This window comes from Ostrinia nubilalis, chromosome 2 (genome assembly GCF_963855985.1).
Source record: "Ostrinia nubilalis chromosome 2, ilOstNubi1.1, whole genome shotgun sequence".
Lineage (NCBI taxonomy): Eukaryota > Metazoa > Arthropoda > Insecta > Lepidoptera > Crambidae > Ostrinia > Ostrinia nubilalis.
In genome coordinates, this window is record NC_087089.1 from 23,258 (window position 1) to 43,476 (window position 20,219).

Here is a 20,219-nt window from a genome sequence, read left to right on the forward strand (position 1 = left end):
GTCGCTTTTATAACTTAGAGAAAAGGTTAGACTCAACTCCGGGCTTACGCACTAACTATAATGAAAATATTCAAGACTGTATCGATCGCGGTTTTCTGTCAAAAATCGAAAACGCATCGAATTCAGAGGAAAATACTCCAAATTATTATATACCTCATCATGCAGTATACCGACCAGATAAACTCACTTCAAAAACTCGAGTCGTTTTAGATGCAAGTTGTAAAACAACCTCTGGAAAGTCGTTAAATGATGTTCTTTACACTGGCCCAAACTTACAAAGTAATATTTTTGATCTTTTAATTAACTTACGCATTTTCTCAGTCGCTTTATCTGCTGATATTGAAAAGATGTATTTCTGTGTAAAGCTTGATCAAAATCACCACCCGTTTCAACGCATATTATTTCGATTTGATCCTGAATCACCGATTGATACTTATCAATACAATAGGGTTTCTTTTGGCGTTTCTAGCTCGCCTTACCTCGCTATGCGTGTCGTTCGCCAACTCGCTGAGGACGAGCGCGCGAATTATCCTATCGCCGCGTCTGAAGCTCAATCCTGTATGTATATGGACGATTATGTCTCATCGATGGACGGGTTAGAAAAAGCTGAACAATCTTACCACCAAATGGTTAAGATGTTCATGGCCGGGGGGTTTAAAATGGTTAAGTGGATCTCGAACAACCCTGAGCTTTTAAATAAGATTCCCGATTCGCATAAAAATCCACAGCTCGTCGATTTTGACACTGACTCAGAAATTACGACAAAAATCATAGGCATGCAGTGGCAACCTAATGATGACGTGTTTCTTTACAAAATTAACTCTACTAACTCTGACCAATGCACAAAACGCACGATTCTCTCCGCAACCGCTAGATTATTCGACCCTTTGGGTTTGCTAGGCCCTGTGACAGCGTTTCTCAAACTTTTAATTCAAGAATGCTGGCAGCGCGAACTTGAATGGGATCAGCCAGTTCCAGACTCAATAAAAAATAAATGGAATCGGTTTGATAGTGAGATTAACTATTTATCGCAATTAAAAATACCTCGTCACATAGGAATCACCGCGGGTTGTCACGTCGCTATCATGGGCTTCGCGGACGCCAGCGAAGTATGCTACGGAGCTGTAGTTTATGTGCGCGTGAGCTCTGATGCAGATTCACCCGGTGAAGTCTTTCTTATCGCATCCAAATCGCGCGTCGCGCCTTTAAAGAAAATATCTCTTGCGCGGCTTGAACTGTGCGCAGCGCTGCTCTTAACAAATCTTTTATTATCGGTTCGCGATAGTATAGAGAATCGTTATCCTGTTAACTCAATTTACGCATTTTCAGACTCGACTGTCACTCTCACGTGGATACATTCTCCCGCGTACAAATTTCACACATTTGTTGCGAATAGAATTACTGAAATTAATTCGAAACTCAACGCAAAAATTTGGCATCATGTTAATGGAAATGAAAATCCTGCAGATGTAATATCGCGACCTGTAACTCCTAAAGCATTATTAAATCAATTAAATTGGTTTCACTCTCCTCAATGGACAGCTCAGCCAATCTCGCAATGGCCTATCGAGCCATTTCAAGTTTCATCTAACAGTGTTCGACTGGAAGAGAAAACTATCGCTCTTGTTTCAGAGACAAGCTCTCAATCGAACTCTCACCCTTTCGATCGATTAATTGATCGCATTTCCACGTACCCAAAATTATTACGCGCTACTGTGTACGTGTTACGCTTCGCTAAAATACTACGTTCAAACGGAGTGGTTACATCCTCTGATTTAGAACTCGCTGAACTCTATTTAGTACGCCATATACAGGCACTATTTTTTACTCAAGATATGCACGCAATTAAAAATAATAAACCCTTTAACAAATCGCTTCTCAAACTTAACCCTTTCATTGACTCTGATAATATACTTCGTGTCGGAGGTCGACTCACTCACTCTCAACTCAACTATGGACAAAAGCATCCAATCATTCTATCGCCTAAACATCGCTTCACTCAACTTTTAGTTGATTACTTTCATGTATGTAATTTACATACTGGTCCTTCACTTCTACTCAGTCTGCTTAGACAGAAATTTTGGATACTTTCCGCACGTAACTTAGTACGTCAAAGAGTGCATCAATGCAATATCTGTTTTCGTTTAAACCCTAAATCTACAAACCCTCTTATGGGCGACTTGCCATCATTCCGCGTTTCAGAAGCTAAAGCTTTTGTTTATACATCAGTCGATTATGCAGGTCCCTTCTTTATTACTCACATTCGCCGCAGAGGTGTTAAAAGCCAGAAGGCTTATATTTGTTTATTTTGCTGTCTTACAACTAAGGCTCTACACATAGAGTTAGTTTCAGACTTAAGCTCTGATCTATTTCTCGCCGCTTTTCGTCGATTCATTTGTAGAAGAGGCCCCGTTTCCATGATATATAGCGACGGAGGTACTAACTTTATTGGCGCTAAACGCAAGCTTGACGAAATTTACGCTCTTTTAGAATCTGACTCTCACAAAAATTATTTAAGTTCACATTTGGCTGAACAACGCATTAAGTTTCTTCATAGTCCACCATATGGCCCGCACTTTAACGGCATCACAGAGATAAATGTTCGTTATGTAAAAACGCATCTTTATAAAGTTATTGGTCTTCAAGTGTTAACATACGAAGAGTTCAACACTGTACTTGTACAAATAGAAGGCTTATTGAATAGTAGACCATTGTGTGTTCTTAGCTCTGACCCATCTGATGTATCCGCTCTCACTCCCAATCACTTTCTCAATATAACTCCACTGAAATTCTTACCAGTAGAGGATGTCTCTGATATTTCTGACAATCGGTTAACGCGTTATCAGTTAGTCAATAAATTAGTGCAAAGCTTTTGGCGTCGCTGGAGTCAGGAGTATTTAACTTCTCTACAACGCCGTGAAAAGTGGAATACGGTGACCAAACCGATAGATGTGGGCTCTGTTGTTGTTATAAAGGATGACAATGCGCATCCTCTTTGTTGGCCATTGGGTGTGGTTGTGGAAGTATACCCCGGAAAGGACAAAATCATTCGCACCTTAAAGATTCGCACTGCAACCGGTACTTATGTTCGGCCTGTAGTTAGAGTTTGTCCTCTTCCTTTACAGTAACTCAAATAATGCTCTTAACTTTAATTTTTCTTTAACTTCAATTTAACTCAACTTTAACTTTAATTTAACTCAACTTTAACGCTCATTTAACTCAAATTTAACTCGTTTAGTTCTCTCTAACGCATGCTTTTTTGCGTTTTTAACTTTATTTTTTTTTACAAACGCTACTCAATCTAGAGGAAGACCTCTAGGCCGGGGGAGTTGTACGCGCCAGCATTAAAACCTCATACATTTCAAACTCATGTCACACTATTCTATCACTCATTCTGACAGTCCTTTTTCCTATCCTCTCCCTCCCACCTTCAGTCTCGCTCTCGCATCGCAACGCGCCGCTTCGCCTACCTATCTGGGCGTTAATTACTAAATAAGTATCCAAAATAAACCAATTCAAATAAACCCAAATCGCGCGCTAAACTCAACTCAATAAAAATTCAAGTGTTTGTGAAAGTGAAAGAAGAACCAAGCTTGGACCGTCCTGTGGAGTCTGCTCAATCGAAGGTATCCCATCCCGTTCCTATCCCAATCTCCTACAATTGCATTGATCGTTAATATAAGGATGATTTTGTTTTTATCCACAACGAAGAAGCTCTTGGCCTGTATCTCACCTGATGGTAAGTGATGATCAGGCCGAAGGTGGAAGCGAGTTTCACTCGGAATCCTTAACCACGGAGGAACTGGCTATCTTACCTCTTAACTGCCGGAACACAACAATGCTGTTAACATTGTTGTTATGGCGACAGACTTAGGTAAGATGGTCGTAGCTAGCCAGGCGGACTTAGAACAAGCCCTACCACCAACCAATCTGAAGAGAAAAATCTGCCCCACTGGGAATCGAACCCGGGACCTCTGCGTCGGAAGTAGGTGGTCTTACATTGAATATCTCATTTAAATTGGCATTTAGCATGGAAATATCATTTCAAAGACGTGTTTAACGTCTGTTGAAGTTTTTTTTAATAACACCAATTAGTTTACTTTGATTTTCGAGTATATTTATTGATACTCAGCTAGGTTACGGATAGAATGGTAAAAATGTTACGTAATTTATACTTACTTCATTTATACTTACGTACACATACTTAATTCAGTTACCTAATTATGATATTTCAGTCAGAAGATTAATTTTTCAATACAAATCGGGGAGATTTGCGAGTTCGCAAAGTATAAATATAAATAAATAGAGTCAAATAAAACGTTTATTTGTTGAGAAACATCGAGGCCGCTCGGCGGCTTCTGCTCGCGCTCACATGAGGTATCAGTAACGAGATATAAGTAACTATTTACAAAACAATACATTATCTATCAGTAACAATTATTTGATAAAGGTAACATTATTTTAAGAGTGGTCAAACCTCGTGGCTTGCTCTCAAATCCCTGCATAGAATGTCACATTATTGAGAAACAAGAGTACAGAATCGCCAAAGTGGCGTCGTTTTTAGTCATTTATCACTTGTACAGTTGTCCTCGCACTTTCGCGGTACTTTTTGCGTTTACAGTTCACGTGCAGCACAGATGTCACTCAATAGTATGTGACGTCTCGTCCGGACAGCCGACGCTCGAGCCGGTTCAGAAGTGCACGCGCGAGTGTCCGTTCCAGCGCGCGGCGGCGGGCGGCGGCGTGTCGGGCTGCAGCGAGGCGCTGGTGAGCTCGGTGAGCGGCGCGGGGTAGTACACGGTGGGCGCGGGGCAGGGCGAGCGGCGCGCGCGCCCCGTCGCGCCCGTCGCGCCCGTCGCGCCCCCCGCGCCCGTCGCGCTGCGGCTCGAGCGCGCCTCCGAGCGCCGCAGCGTGCCGTTGCGCGCCAGCCGCAGCGACACGCGCTCGCCGCACGACGCGAACGAGTCGTCGCGCGTGTGCTCCGGCGAGTCGCGCGTGCCGCGCCGCCAGATGCCGCCGCTGCAGAACATCTTCAGGAACACCCGCTTGAACTTCTCGCCGAAGATCACGTAGATGACGAAGTTGACGCTGCTGTTTATGGTCACCAGCAGGTTGCTCGTCTTCACCAGCGGGTCGAGCTTCTCGAGCTGGTTCTCGAAGAAGAGCTCGAACGAGTTGGTGACGAGCGGCAGGATGTTGCACAGGAAGAACACGAGCACGACGACCAGCAGCATGGTGGCGAGCCCGATCTCGCGGCGCTGCACGCGCGACAGGCGCGCGCGCTCGGCCTGCGCGCGCCGCACCTGCCGCACGATGCACGCGTTGAGCGCCGCCAGCGCCGAGAACGGCACGATGTACATCACGATCAGGTACATCCAGTGGATGTACACGGCCACGTACGCCTCGGTGCGGAACTCCTCGTCGGGCTTCACGCAGTACACCAGCTCGCCGGCGTCGGAGCTCTCGTACACCTCGGCCTCGAACAGCTTGGGGAAGTTGTAGGCGATCGCGAAGGTGGCCGTGCCGAACACGTAGAGGCGCGCGCGCGAGGACGTGCACAGCGCCTTCGCGCGGAAGGGGTGGCACACGGCCACCCAGCGCTCGATGGTCACGATGAGCGTGAGGTACACGGACATGGTCTGCGCCGCGTTGGCGATGGGGTACGCGTAGGGCGTGATCTTGGGGCAGATGTGGTAGTAGTAGAAGCGCAGGCGGCCCGTGTAGGGGTACACGGCCGTGAGCCCGAACAGCAGCACGGACGTGAGGATGAGCACGGTGTCGCAGGCCGCCAGCCCCACGAGCAGGCAGTTGACGGAGGAGCGCATCTGCGGCCGCGACAGCACCAGCACGGACAGCGCGTTGCCCAGCAGCCCGCCGGCGCCGATGCAGTTGAGCAGCACGCCGTTGACCACGAAGCGGAACAGCTTGTCGGACTCCTCCACGCCCCAGTCGGAGTCGCAGCCCTCGGACGCGTTCATGCTGCGCCCGCGCGCGCGCCGCCCGCGCCCGCGCGCATCTCGCAGCGCCGCGTCAACACGCGCGGCCGCGCCGGCTCCGCCTCGCCATCTGCGGGGAACAACATTATTCTTGTAAATGTCTGTACCATTTTAGCTGCTGTGACCTATAATTTCCTTATTATTGTTAAAATATACTTAGTTCGAAATTATTCATATAAAATTAGTTTTTTTAGGGCTCCGTAGTCCTGACAAGGAACCCTTATAGTTTCGATATGTCTGTCTGTCTGTTCGAGGTTTTGCTTGGAAACTATTGGTACTAGAGAGCTGTAATTTTATGGAGGTATGTATATTATCATCATGCCGACAAAACGGTAAAATAAAATTTTGAAAAAACATTATTTTTAGGATAGCTCCCCTACATGTAAAGTGGGGATGAATTTTTTTTTCATCTTCTACCCCTTCGTGTGGGGTATCGTTGCATAGGTCTTTTAAAATGGCTTAAGGATTTCTAAGACTATTTTTCCATTTAGGGATCTGTTGGCAAATTATTAAAGATTAAAGTGCCAATTTTTGTTCGAGTAGGGCGTCCCCCCCCCCACTAAAAACTAAATTGTTGGCTTGAAAAATCTGGGAAAATTCGTAATAATACTGCTTTTCATGAACTTTTAAGAAAAAGTATAACGATTAAGATACATCACTTAGTTTAAGAGTAATAGTCATTTGACTCATGTATTATAGAATTTCTTAAGCAGTAAAAAATCCTTAGAAGAAAATATGAAAAGTGACTTTAGATGAAGTAATTGCTTCCTTCTGAAATACGTGTATATTGTGGTAACGACGGACAACTACGGAACCCTATCGGTGGCACGACACGCACTTGGCCAATTTTTTCTTGGCTAATAATGTAACAAGGATCCCACCAAAAACATTCAGTAAAAAACTAGCCAAGTCTCGATGGAGCTGCTTGTTTATCTCTAAAAAGTAATGAAATCTAGACAAAGTCTTGCCAAGTCTATGGTTCCTTACTGCGATTTCTTTATTATTATAGTTAATGTTGTGTGACTTGGCCGTTGAAGGGTGACAAAACCAGGTGCTCCATGACACCATTGCACCAATCTGTCGCCAGAACCGCTACCCATTGACGATGGAAAATCGCCACTTGGAAAACGTTGATTCAACAATAACCAGTCAATTGTAGGTTCAGTAAAGCTGCGTATTTATAATACTTATGTATGATTATCTTAATAAAGATTGTTCAACGGCCAAGTCACACAACATTAACTATAATAATAAAGAAATCGCAGTAAGGAATCATAGACTTGGCACGACTTTGTCTAGATTTCATTACTTTTTAGAGATAAACAAGCAGCTCCATCGAGACTTGGCTAGTTTTTTACTGAATGTTTTTGGTGGGATTTCACTTCTTTTTGTAGAACGTGGCAAAATTATTTAACATCGTCGTTTTATCGACATTTTTTTACGATATTAAACACAAATAAACTCAACGACCTTTAAAATGGACGACGAATCAGAATTGTTTTAATAACATAACCTTAGCGAACCTTACAATATAATAAACGAAATCAACGAAATGCAAATTACACAACATTCAACTTAATCGACGACTTTCTCTAGAAAGGAAAAAATCTGGACATCGCTTGCTAGTGCTAGCGCCATCTAGCGGTGAGCGATACAGGCGAACACCACGGTGCCGGAGTAGTATTGATTATGAATGTGGTGTTACTCCAGATCTTCGATTTTCCTAGTTTTTATAGTTTTCCCTTTATGTGGCCATTAAACCCTAACTCTGTACCAAATTTCAGCTCTCTGAGTTTATGGGAAGTACTAGTTCTATTTTGATGATCATCAGTGAGTGAGTGAGTGTCGTAAATGCGAAACTTTGCTTTCGCTTAACTTCGGAACTAAATGACCTACAGACTTGAAATTTTGGATTTTAAGTATGTGATTATAGCTTACTAGATGACGAAAATTTCTGCGTTCTGGTCTTATGCAGAGGTTCACAAATAGGGGCCTGAAAATGCGGCGAAATGGTTCCAGTAAAGGATGGTACGGCAGTGTTTGCTTCGCGCTCGACTTGGCGGGGGCACTGCCGTGCCCCCAGATTATTTTAAATACATTTAACTTGATTGAACGGTTTGGTTAGTTACATCAGTTACATCCACAATTCAGTTCAACATAATTTGTGAACCACAGGTAAGTTTCCAGCAATTCTTTTTAGGCAAACGTGGTGGAGTATCCATGGTCCTTCGTCCACACTAGCTGGCATTATTATGTAACGGTCGGAGGTGCAATACTTGGCTAGTTTACTTTTGCCATTTTATAGCAGTAAGCATAGGGCTCCATTAAAAAAATGAATGAATAAAATCTCCATGATGAAAACTGATCAAATATCTATTAAAAATCTGTCTCCCGTCATGCAAACGTCAATAGTGACTCCTACGTCAACCAAGAAGCGATTAAAAATGAAGTTTCAGTGTTTGTTTAGTAAGTAGTGCGTGCGTGCAGGAGCAATGCTAGGAGCCGCAGCGGTGGTGCTGCTCGCATGGGCGGGCTGCGCGGCGGCGCTGCGCCAGGCCAACGGCAGCCGCTACGGGTTCTACCGCAGCATGGGCAACCAGGGGCTGTGGAGCGCCGAGAGCGAGCTGGCGACGCGGCGCGTGTTCGGCGGCGCGGCGGCCGAGCTGGCGGCCTTCCCGGCGGCGTGCGCGCTGCTGGACCGCTACTGGACGGCGCGCTGCTCGGCCGCCGTGCTGGCGCCGCGCTGGGCGCTCACGGCCGCGCACTGCGTGTCGCCGCGCGTCGCCTACGTCAAGTTCAACGCGCGCCGGCCCTCCTCGCCCGACGGGGACGTCGCGGCTGTCCATTATCTTTACAGGCATCCTGGGTAGGTTGACGTCACAATACTGCGATACATTCATAGTCCATGCTCAGTGCTGATAGCCATGTTTGTATACGTATTTTCTCTGCACTGCCTCCCGTCCGTACAGTGCCTCTTTCTTTATCTCGGCCAACAGTACAGATTTATGTACTGTTGTTAATTTTATAACAAAAGTATCATTTTAATTATCTATCAACGTTTTGCTTTTAATTCTAGTAAGTTGTTAATTTCGGAGGCCAATGTTCACTTTGGGTCGCTGCGCCATCTCAGTTAGATAGTTATTAATGTAGTCCCAGCCCAGCAGAGGTTTATCGAATTTCGTTCGGCGGGCGCTGAGAGCGTGTGTTGCCGCAGCTACAAGGTGGTGCAGGAGGACGAGGGCCGCGGGCCCGACGTGACGCTGCTGCACCACGACGTGGGGCTGGTGCGCACGCGCGCCGCCATGGCGCTGGCCGCGCGCGCCGCCACCGACCCGCTGCGCGCCATGCGCCTCTACAACCCCGTCGACCTCAAGAACGAGGAGGTGGAGGTCAGCACGAGCCCATTCTTGATGATTCTCGTGACAAAATAATGAATGATGATTTTGCATGCATCCAAAGTGATTTATTATTATGAAGTAACTTATTAGTAACTTGTTATTTCTTATTTATTGTCAGGTTCTAGGTTTTGGACGAACGGAGCGCTCGATTCTGGGCGAGGAGCTGTTCAGCGTGAAGCTGCAGCTGGTGTTCTGCGAGCGCGGCGCGTGGTTCCACTGCGTGTGCGGCGTGGCGGGCGGGCGCGACGCGCGCGGCGTGTGCTCCGGCGACTCCGGCGGCCCCGTGCTGTACCGCGGCGTGCAGGTGACGCGGCGCTCGCCCTGCTCACTGTTGCCGGCGTGACCGACTCCACGGCGTTCTGCATCGTCTATGTTTGGCGCAGGTGGGCGTGACGTCGATGGGCCCGCTGGAGTGCGCGCGCGCGGGCGTCGCGGCGGGCGAGGCGGGCGGCGGCGGCGGCGGCGGGGGCGGCGGGGGCGGCGCGCTGCAGCCGGCGGCGGGCGCCACGAGCGTGTTCACGGCGCTGTACAACTACGCCGACCTCATCAACGCCACCATCCACGACACGGACGCGGCGCTGCGCATGCGCATGATCGGCGCCGCGCCGCCGCGCGCGCTCGCGCCCGCCGCCCTCTTGCCGCTGATACTGACGATCATGCCGGCAAGGTGAATGCTCCCACTTTTGTTTTAAACGATTTTGTCAATAGATTTATTTGAAAATTATTTTTGTTTTATTACTGTTCCGAGTTTGTTTGTTTTGAGTTCGAAGGATATTAATTTGATAATCAGCATGTTTGTTTGAAAATTTTGCTGCCTACCAAAAGAAAATTATAATAATACTCCTACAACTTGGTAGAAAATTTTGAATAAATTATAAGAGAAAAAATCTTAAGCACACTATGCCTAAGAGTATATAAATAAATCTGGGAAGAGGCGAAATAAAAAGAACCCAACTCAATAAACTGACTTACCGTTAAAAGAAGTTGCCGCCGGAGCCGCATTTGTCCCTGAAACAAGTAACGCTCTGGTCATTACCAACTTCACAAAATTTTATTTGTATTCATACCCGAAAAAAGAGTTACTCGGATCGAAGTTTTTTGCGGTATTGTTTGTAGCTTTGGAAATAAAAGCTTGGAATATGGTGTGATAAAACCTATGGATAAAACTCAATCGGTACTGATCAAAGCTAAACCAGTTGGCGATTTAAACTAAGTAACCGCTTTCATTCATACAAATTGTCTTTTATCTTTTGAAGAAATCAAACGCTCTTAAATATTTTCACATTAATTAATATCGAAGTAGCGAAGTAGGTGACTTTCAAACTTGCTGAACGCGGCAAGTAAACTAGTTACAGTTTTGCTCGAACAATTAATTGTGTTGCTTCGGAACTTTTCATATCGTAGCTCCGACTCGGGCTCGCGGCGGACACACTTCGGAAATTAACGTAAATGAACGGCGCTATTTATTTTCCGTTCACCGAAGTTATAATATAAAGACACTTCTGTTATTCAGTCTTTACCTAATAGAAAATGTTTTCACTTTGTATTTTAAGGCTGCGGAAAGATGGTCATCTTTTTGCTTTAAAAACTCGCGCTGGGCGGTTTCACTCGGACTCGGCCAAAGAAACTTCGAATACATAAAACAAGCGCCTGTCAAAAGTTTAGAATTTGGACTCTAAAATTAGTCGTAAGGTAAACTTAATCACAAGTGTTGGGCTTGCTACGTGCTATGATAATGTTTTGGCTACGGGTTATTATATTATGCTACGGTTTCACAATTGCGCTGCTCTATACTTTGCTAAGAACTGCCTTATTAGTTTGGTAGAGGTCAACGTGTCATGACGAAGCTTTTGATGGGGTGCCACTTTACATGCAGATTCTTAATGAGTATATGTACATGATTATGTGATTACAGCGCCGGGGTGCGCCACGCGTGAGATTGAGCGCGTCGGCGGACGCAGTGGGAGTTTCATTTGCATGTATATTGTGACGACACTTTTTTAAAATCTTCATTCGGTTTAAATTGGAACTTCCTTCCATTAGAAGGGATTGTCTGAGTTAGGGTTAATTAAGGCGCGTAATGGCCGGCCTATGCAAAACGTATTGTGTAAATTGATTAGCAAATGTACCGGACGAGTAACGAATGGCGCGGTCCAGGAGGCGCTCAATTTGCCCACCCTTATCTAAATCTCTATTTGTAGAACAATTTATGAGCACCGCAAACAAAGCTTACTGCTCCGCGTTCCTTCGTAGAATCGCAAAATAAGCCCTATTTGTGATACGAGAGAACGCAAAACAGATTGCAAACGCGTTGTGAAACGGGCCCTGCTGACTCTAGAAACTAACAAACGTGAGCCCTTCCGAGTACACACTTAGCAATAATAAAATGTAACCAAGATCAAGAGGTTCAGCGGCCGAAGGTTTCAGCTACTATCGAACCAAGTTTTCCGTCGCTTTATGGCAAAGGACTCGCATTATTTATGTTAACAAAATTACCTGCCTGATCCTCACGCGACTGGAATGAGTATTACATTATCTGTGGTATTACCTTATTTATTGATTACGAGTTACAAAAATAGCAAGCAGATTTTGTTTCTGAAATTTTCAACGTTTTTTCTATTGACGTATATCGTTAATTACATTATAACTCTCTTCTTGCGAGCTGAAAGATCAGTTTTATAAATGCCGTGGTACGTCGCGCCTGCTGTCACACGGCGGCTTGCTACTATACCACAAATCAACTCTCCCGCTCCGCTCCAGCGCCGCAGGAATCTACTTGGTTATGCGCTATCCCTGTAGATGGTGATATTGATATAGTTTCAGCTGGTAGAGTGAGTCCCAGTTTATTATTTGCGGGTGGGCGCTACCAGGCCGAGGCCGAGTGCGGTGCGACGCTCACACGCGGCAGAATATCCGGAGCGTTTGCAAAATATGCCGCTCGTGAGGGCCCGTGATGAGAGAGCTTCGCACCGCACAAAAATAAACGATAATCTATTGAACTAAGGTCGAAATTGTCGCGGCGGGGCGGCGAAAGTGATTTATGTCCCGGCATCGGGTTCGGCACAAGGATGCGTAATTCTTCACTCGAATCGATTTGCGGATCGTTACGACCCAATTCGACCTGTAAATCGCATCATCCATGGAAAATACGTCGGCTAAATCAATGTAAGATGAAAGTCTTAACACCCTAACAATCCCTGCTGGTTGGAAGTGACGACGCAGTGATAGCCAGGAAATAATATTATATTTTGTACTCTCGTATATTTTACTAACATCTTACACAACATCTTATCTGTTGAAAAGATTTTTTTTTAATCTGTACGTGTAAAATAAATAGGTATACGCGCATTCGATTATATTATTTATCGACATTCCACCAGCTCGCACTAAATGTTTCGGTAGGTAACTCTTTTATAATGCGAACAGCTAGGGACTGGAATTCGCTTCCTGCTGCTGTCTTTCCTGAACACTATAATCCGAGCCTTTTTAAGGCGAGAGTGAATAGGCACTTACAGGGCAGATATGTACCATCCTAGACTGCATCTCACTTAAAACCGGGTGCGGTCAAATACCTGTCATGTTATGCATTAAAAAAATATAGGTATTACATAATATTTGCCACTGTTATTTTTTACAATACAAATATAATAAAATTATTATAATAAATAAATATGGATAAAAAAAACCGATGCATTATTAACATTTTTATAATGCAATAATTTATTACAATGCAATGTATGAAGATCTCGTAGCAGGTTTCGTAGCATACTTGCTACGACGCGTTTATGCTACGACAGACAATTGCTACGGAATACAATTGATTTATAATCGTAGCAAAGCCGCTTATTTACTTCTCATTCCTAACAGTCCGAGTCTCCTTAATTTCAATGTAGATAACGTTTACTCACGATCCTAAAGGGCAGATAAAGTAATTTACAGAGAGTAAAAATTGATAATCCAATTACTTGGCTTTATCAGTGTTATCTGGAGGCTCCTTGGCTATTAAATAATCCGAAACGGAGATGGTCGTAGATAAGCGGAGGTAATTAACGTTTTAAGGGTTGGTGATTTGCGTAAACAATTGTAAGGTACTCAGTGCTGTGAGCAAATAGAGGGGAGCGGCGCCGGCGCCACCGCGGCGCGGCGGTCGGCGGCAGCGGCGTGCGCGGGAGGCGCTTGCGACTACTGAAACAGAATTGCTTTCTAAATTTCGATCCGTCTACTTTGCACTAATAACTGAGAAACATTATTCAGTGGTTAAATAGTAAACAATTGTTAGTTTGATTGAACGAATCGCAGGAACTAATGCTCCAAATCGGTTAAATATTTTTGTGAAAAGGTTATAGGCCTTGAACTATCAGTCTATAATCAGTAGTAGCAGATTAATGACAAATTTTGCGAAAACGGGAAAAATTACCTACAGTCGTTTATTTTACAGAACAACACGTTATTTGGTTATACGAGTAATAAAATAAGCTCAATTGCACCCTTCGAAGCCTACTCGTATACATCATACATTATGAGTATTATGTATCGGCGTTAATGACGCGTTTTGGTCGCGCTTAAACTACACGATTTATCCATTAGCAATCCTATACGACTGCGAACTCTCTTTCACATTCCTAGTGAGTAACGTTCGAGTGCCCTTACTCAAAATAAAATCGTTAAATAGGATATATGCATTTCTTTGTCAGTGAGTTTCTTATTTCGTTAGCTATTAGGTAGTAATAAGTAAAACAACATAATTATATTTTCTAGTCTGATTCTTAAATATTTAACCTTATTTTATAAAAAGTAATTAATATTAACACAAGCTTATGTATACTAATAGCTTAACTGGATGTACGGTAGGTAGAAGGTAGGTATATTTTATGCATGGTTGTTTGTATGCGCTGATGCAATTAAGGTATACTCGTACATAAAGTTTGCAACGCGAACATAATTAATAGAATGGGATGCGGCATGCAAACTATTAGCGACTCGCTCTCGCTGCCCTCGCCGCCAAGGGGTTCATTCGCTTGATGTTTGTATACCGCGCGGCAGTGACGCCGGGAGGCCGGGACGCACCGCGAGTGCCCATTTCTCCGTGCGTCGCTACCTTGAAATGCCACGATGTACGTGAAGTAATGAGAATGTTAGAAATATATCCAGCCCACACACCCCACGCGGGTCCTGTTTAAGCTGTAGTAATTACACCTACATGATGGTTTACCCCGCTTCATGAATTTGCGTACGTGTTCCATAATTAATAAACGTGCGTTCTTACATTGTTAATTAATTTGGACCTAATTAATAATACTCAAAAGTACTAGTACCTATCTCATTTGGTTGTATTTATTTATCACGTTAATTTACACTAGTCCGGCTTGCACAAAACGTTCCTTTTCGGCGTTTTCCCCCTCCCATATACCTAGGTATCCACTCGAGACTGGAGTACTTTAGTCCAAAAATGCTATTACAGAGTGCCGGTTGAGTTCAATTGATCCGTAGTCCATCAGAGTAGCTATTAGCGCTCGCTGTGCCGGCTCCGCTGCGCTCGCTCCGAGTGCTCGCGCTCACCTGCGCTCGCCGCGTTTCCGAACCCGGAATACTAATCGTTGGGCCGAGCTGCGACGACATATTTTTAAATTCCGAAACGTGACCTGCGTAGCATGAAGCGATCAACCTCAGCCCGATATCAATAAACTATCTTTATAAACATTATGGAAGGCAGGATTCCAAATAAATGGAAAACAAATTGAAACAACGCCTGCAATCGTGTTTCGTTTCTGTTATAATGAAGGCCATACATCATCGTGACTGTGATACGGGGGTATCAAATTTCATTGGTTGTTTCGTTGCGAATGTTTTGTACAGTATACGGTATTTAATATTCGTACTATGTATAAACATTATGAACTTACTTAAGATAGAGTCGTTTCAGAATTAATAAATGTTAACATTATTTCAAGTGAGTAAAAGCTGGTTGTTGTGAACGGTGGTCGCAGTTCAAGGCTAAACGATATCCCAGCATTTTAATGGGATGGGGACTAATATCAGGCATTAGTGCAGCGGCGCAGCCTGCGGAGACCAGTAAGCATAACAGAAAGACTGACTTGAGTTTTATAAGTTTTAATTTTTTTTTCTTATGGTGGGCTACACTTTATGTAATAATTTAATAAAGTAATTGTGGGTGTCTATTATAGTAATTTTGTGCTTTTCAGAAAACAATCGAATTAAATTTAATAGAATTTGTCGAATTCAACTTGTGGCATAAGAATTAAGCGATAGATTTACATATATTATGAAAAATATTTTATTTTACCTGCTAAATTAAATGAAGTTTAAGAAAGTTTGAATCTATATTAAAAGCCAAATACCACTCACTGATTGATCACGAAATCTCAAAAACTATAACACATACAAACTTGAAATTTGGCAGGTAGGTTCCTTATAGAGTGTAGACATCCGCTAAGAACTAATTTTTATGATACTCCATCCCTAAAGGGGTAAAACGGGGTCCACGCGTACGAATTCACGGGCGGCCGCTGGTATTATACAAGTTAAAATGATTAATAACGGGCATCGTGTATGCTCAATACAAACGGGCGGTTGTTGTCGGGCTGCGGCGGCGAGCGGGTATGCACTTAATGACGCAGTCGCCGTGATTCCCGCGCGCCGGCGCTGCACGCTGCTCGCTGCACAGGCACTGGACATTCTCATCGTTCCACCTAGGTATTTGCAACGCGGGCTTCATTTGAAAATTGCAATGATTTATTCTTATAAAATATCGACTATGTTTTTGTAATTATTCATATTGTTCCTAATAAATATTTTGAAGTAATTATTATAATATTGATAAAGTAGTAGTCAAAATTTTGCTTGCAAACGGAACAGCAATCACCTCATCAATTTTAGTTGATAAAGTTAAATTATACCTAATGTAGAACTTGTCAACATATTATGATGGATGCCGTGTTCGCATGAGGTGTCCGATCACGGCGTGGGTGGGCAGTCGGGCTGTCGCGGCGATGATCTGCCGACTCGATGGAAAGTTTCTGGCGCCACATCGGCCACTAATCGAGTACTCGTTACTCGATTAGATTCTAGAAGGAAGCGGGTGTGAATAAAGGGCGCCATTCTTTCTTCATTAAAAGTTCTCCGGCAGACGCCAGCCAGCTGCCGCGGTCACCGCGAGACAGCTGCTAACTTTTGTAATTAGGCGAAAGCAGTAAATAACGTACGTCGTGTGCTTGTTTATTATTTATATAAAAATATTATGTGAGTAAAGACAGAAGAATCGAGGCTCAAAATTTTTACCTGACTGCTCGACGCAAAGAAGGGTTAATAAAGTAAAGTAAATTAACTAAATAAATAAAGCCAAATATTATGTATTTATCAGTTGAATATTTCGCTTTCACTTACTAGTGAATGCTAAGCCGGCGCAGTGCCGTTACGACCATATAATTACCATTCTACAAGGCGACCCACAATTTGCACTCCGTCGGTGTCATTAACTCTGAGTTAATATCTGTAAACGTCCGAGTACTTCCACACTTTAACGATTTTAAAAACTTTCATCTTAATCTATTCATCAAAAGTTTAATTTAATTTTATTTATTTTATTTTGTTTTGTTTTATTTTGTTCATGGATATGAAAGTAACTGAACTTTCTTGCCTTTTTCGCCGATTAAATTTGGAAATTCCAACATATTCTATTCAATTACTGACATGCAATTCAATGCAATCATTTTGTGCCGCGCACAAATTGAAGGCTGTAGGCCCGGCCTCAGTGTCGCGGGCGGGCGGGCGCAGTGTCGCGGGCGGACGGCCGCAATGTCGCGGGCGGGCGCACAGGGCGTCGCGGGCAGTTGCCGATCGGTTATTAGTAATTAAGCTACGTTGAGCCGATTATTGTTTGCGGCCGGCCGCGCTGAGCTCCGAGCAGATGCGATTTACATCTAACCTTTTGTCTATGGGCGCTTGACTGGAGAAGTCTGAAATAGAGCAAGGTTTAGGTCTGCGTCCTTGACAAGTAAACTCGTAATAAGGAAAAACACTTAAACTGTTGGTCTGCTATTATTAGCGGTTATTCATTGTGTATATTAACATGTGGGTTCTGTACTCATTAACTATTACTTCTAGAAAATTTCACTGATTTAATGTAAAACACAAGTACCTAAGTATTAACAACAGCATACATTAATGTTCACTGTTGAGTGTTTTACTTACGTTAGAAAAATGTAAGCTAGTTCTAATTCTTGAAAAGAGGTAGAGTATTAAATACTCGTACTACCTTCAGGTTGATTGAAAGAAGTTGTGTGAACGAGAGATAAGAAAAACTTCAGCGACTTCATTTAAGTTGTTTGAGTACTCGCAACTTCGTTCCAGGAATCACAATACTGTAAGATGCATAAATGTTGTCAAGTAGGCATAACAATATTTTGATTTTTGAATGCATAGGTGTAGGTGATTGTAACCATTTAAGAACAAAATACCTACTAATGTAGTTAAAATTCCCACGTGTTTGCGTTATTTGCTAGCAACTAGGCTCATTGACTGTTGTTTTCGAGGTGTGCCCGTGGCGACGAGGCCGCGCCATTACACGCCCCGCACGTATCACGCTACCTCCATTGAGATAGCTCCGGTTACGGCGCCGTTACTCTGCGTGATTATACACGGCGTTATTACTATGCGCACTTACTGTTTGCCGGTGCTAATCTTAAAATAACATTGTTATGAAATATTAAATTAAAAATATTTTTTTAACTTCGTATATTATTTGTAGTGCATGGGGACGCGGTGAGGTGACAAAGTAATGCAGCTGACTGCTCTCCGAATCGCATCGAAATGTTCCTTATATTAAATGCGTAGTGGCGCTATATCTTTTATGCCTCATAACCTTTGGCATATTGGAATCCTAAAGAGAACGTTAAAACTGTCATAACTCGATTTATTACAGAAACTCTTCCTTATAACCCGACTGAGGTTGAGGATTGTGATGCGAGTTAAAATTACGCAGAAAAATGAAGCATTTTGCAACATTGTTCTTGAGTATGACTAACATTTTGCTGCAGCTGACATTTTCAGCACTAAATCGTATTTTTTAATATTAATTATAATAAAAATATTATTTTAAATACTATATTAGCTTTGGTCTTAAAATTTTGCTCGGGTGATTTTTGGTCTTTGATAGAAAAAAAAACTATTTATTTAAATCACAATTAAAGTTATGAGAAAGAATGTCCATTATATTTTATGTAGAACAACACATTTTTTAATAAAACAAAAAACTCTACATCACGGTTTTCGGCGCAAACCGCTCGTTATGAGCTCTGTAATGATTAATTATCGGAGTACATAGAATTAGCTGCCTAGTTTTATGTTGCTGTGTAACCCTGCTTGGCATCAGGTGTCACACACTCTGTGATTGGTTCGTGTATCACCCTGTGCGTCCACGCTTACTATGAGACTTCATAGTAATGTTTGTGAATACGCGCGACAGAGTGGTAATGATTATTAGATATTGCTGGAGTCGTCCCGCGCGGTGCAGACGGGCGGCCGGGCGGCCACCAATCATGCTGTCACATTCAGCGCGTAATTGCTTCACCGGCGATCGCGCAGTCCACTCAGATTGCGACGGTTGACAACAGTAGGTATTCAATCGACCTGATGCATACCAAAGTATGTTTTAGATAGTTTTCAACATGGAGAATTCATCTAACCTTTAATAACGTCACGCGCGCGGGAATTAGGCTGTCAGGAGGCGTCTGACGTCAAATGATTTATACTCGTACATATTAACGACACAAAGTTTTTTTATATAATTTATGTAACTCAGTACTAAACTAAGACAGAAGTCGTGATCGAGGGAATAATAAAAGTAAGGATTTGCATCCAATGGAGCGGTTCATTCACTTTAACAATAAGCAAATGCTGCGATTCCTGGAAAATGAAATTCTTTGACTCGTAAGATATTAAATCAACGGGAGATTTGTCGTCTCCGCCGTGACGCCGCCGCGCCGCGCCGCACGCACGCACGCGGTTCAACAGCACGGATATTGCCCGAGCCCGCCGAGGACCGTTTGCATAAGCAATACAGTTTTATTAGCGCACTGGGAATCACTCTATTCCGATATTTTTCAACCTAATATCTGAATGTTACTTTTATTATGTTTTATGGTATAGAACAATGGGAGGAAAGAAAGACGAGAAGTAAAGAGGTGCTCTGGAATGCATCGACTAATGCGAAGAAACGTCAACTCGATGTAAAAACGAATACGACACTCGCATATACAGTTAAAAGAATATACGGTAACAGAATTCATTCATTCATTTATTCCATTGAACAATCTATTAGTATTTCAAAACTACACTGGTCATCACAAAAATCGACAAGCGACCCTCCCGCGACAAGCACTTTCAAACGTACCTATATATCCCCACTTCCCACCAATATTGGCACCATTTAAAAGCCTAGTTCTAAACTTCATTTCATTAAAGGAAAGGTTTTTACCCCAAAAATGTGTCTGTAGAAGAATCCAGAGTCACTTCTTCATAAAATAGGTAGTTACGCTTGAGCCAACTTATGGTTTTTAAACTGTTAAGTTGGGATTAATTGCTATCCATCTGTTAAAGAGGACACGAAAGATCATTATTTGGTTTTATAACCATAAAAATTGGTCTAATTGATCCCAGAGGTGAGCCCAAAGTAAGGTCTTTTTTTAAGTCACATTTATTGTATATCGCGTTTATGTTAATAGTTTATTAAGAAATTAAATGTGTTTTTCTTTAAGGATATTTATTGGGCTTTCAAATAACACCAATATTGTTGGGGCACCATGAT

General features: G+C 43.1%; 2 protein-coding genes across 3 annotated transcripts in view; one reads left to right on the forward strand and one right to left on the reverse strand.

Annotated features, from left to right (window-relative positions):
- Positions 1 to 4,303: 4,303 nt before the first annotated feature.
- Positions 4,304 to 20,219, reverse strand: part of LOC135085790 (FMRFamide receptor-like) — a 122,484-nt gene continuing 106,568 nt past the window's right edge. For both annotated transcript variants that reach the window (XM_063980604.1, XM_063980596.1), the window contains exons 4-5: positions 10,367 to 10,402; positions 4,304 to 6,066 (exon numbers count right to left, since the gene is read on the reverse strand). In XM_063980604.1, the coding sequence (XP_063836674.1) occupies positions 4,692 to 5,978 (1,287 nt within the window). In that variant the 5' untranslated portion in view covers positions 5,979 to 6,066; positions 10,367 to 10,402 and the 3' untranslated portion in view covers positions 4,304 to 4,691. The remainder of the gene's footprint in view (positions 6,067 to 10,366; positions 10,403 to 20,219) is intronic.
- Positions 8,489 to 11,331, forward strand: LOC135077850 (glandular kallikrein-like). The gene is made up of 6 exons (XM_063972389.1): positions 8,489 to 8,862; positions 9,211 to 9,385; positions 9,513 to 9,698; positions 9,778 to 9,828; positions 9,886 to 10,061; positions 11,310 to 11,331. Exons 1-6 carry the CDS (start codon positions 8,489 to 8,491, stop codon positions 11,329 to 11,331), a joined length of 984 nt encoding a protein of 327 aa, XP_063828459.1.

Coding starts and splice junctions, on each gene's coding strand:
- LOC135077850 (XM_063972389.1), top strand. CDS start 8,489: ATGCTAGGAGCCGCAGCGGTGGTGCTGCTCGCATGGGCGGGCTGCGCG. Junction 9,386..9,512: donor TCAAGAACGAGGAGGTGGAG/GTCAGCACGAGC, acceptor ATTTATTGTCAG/GTTCTAGGTTTTGGACGAAC. Junction 9,699..9,777: donor TGCTGTACCGCGGCGTGCAG/GTGACGCGGCGC, acceptor TGTTTGGCGCAG/GTGGGCGTGACGTCGATGGG.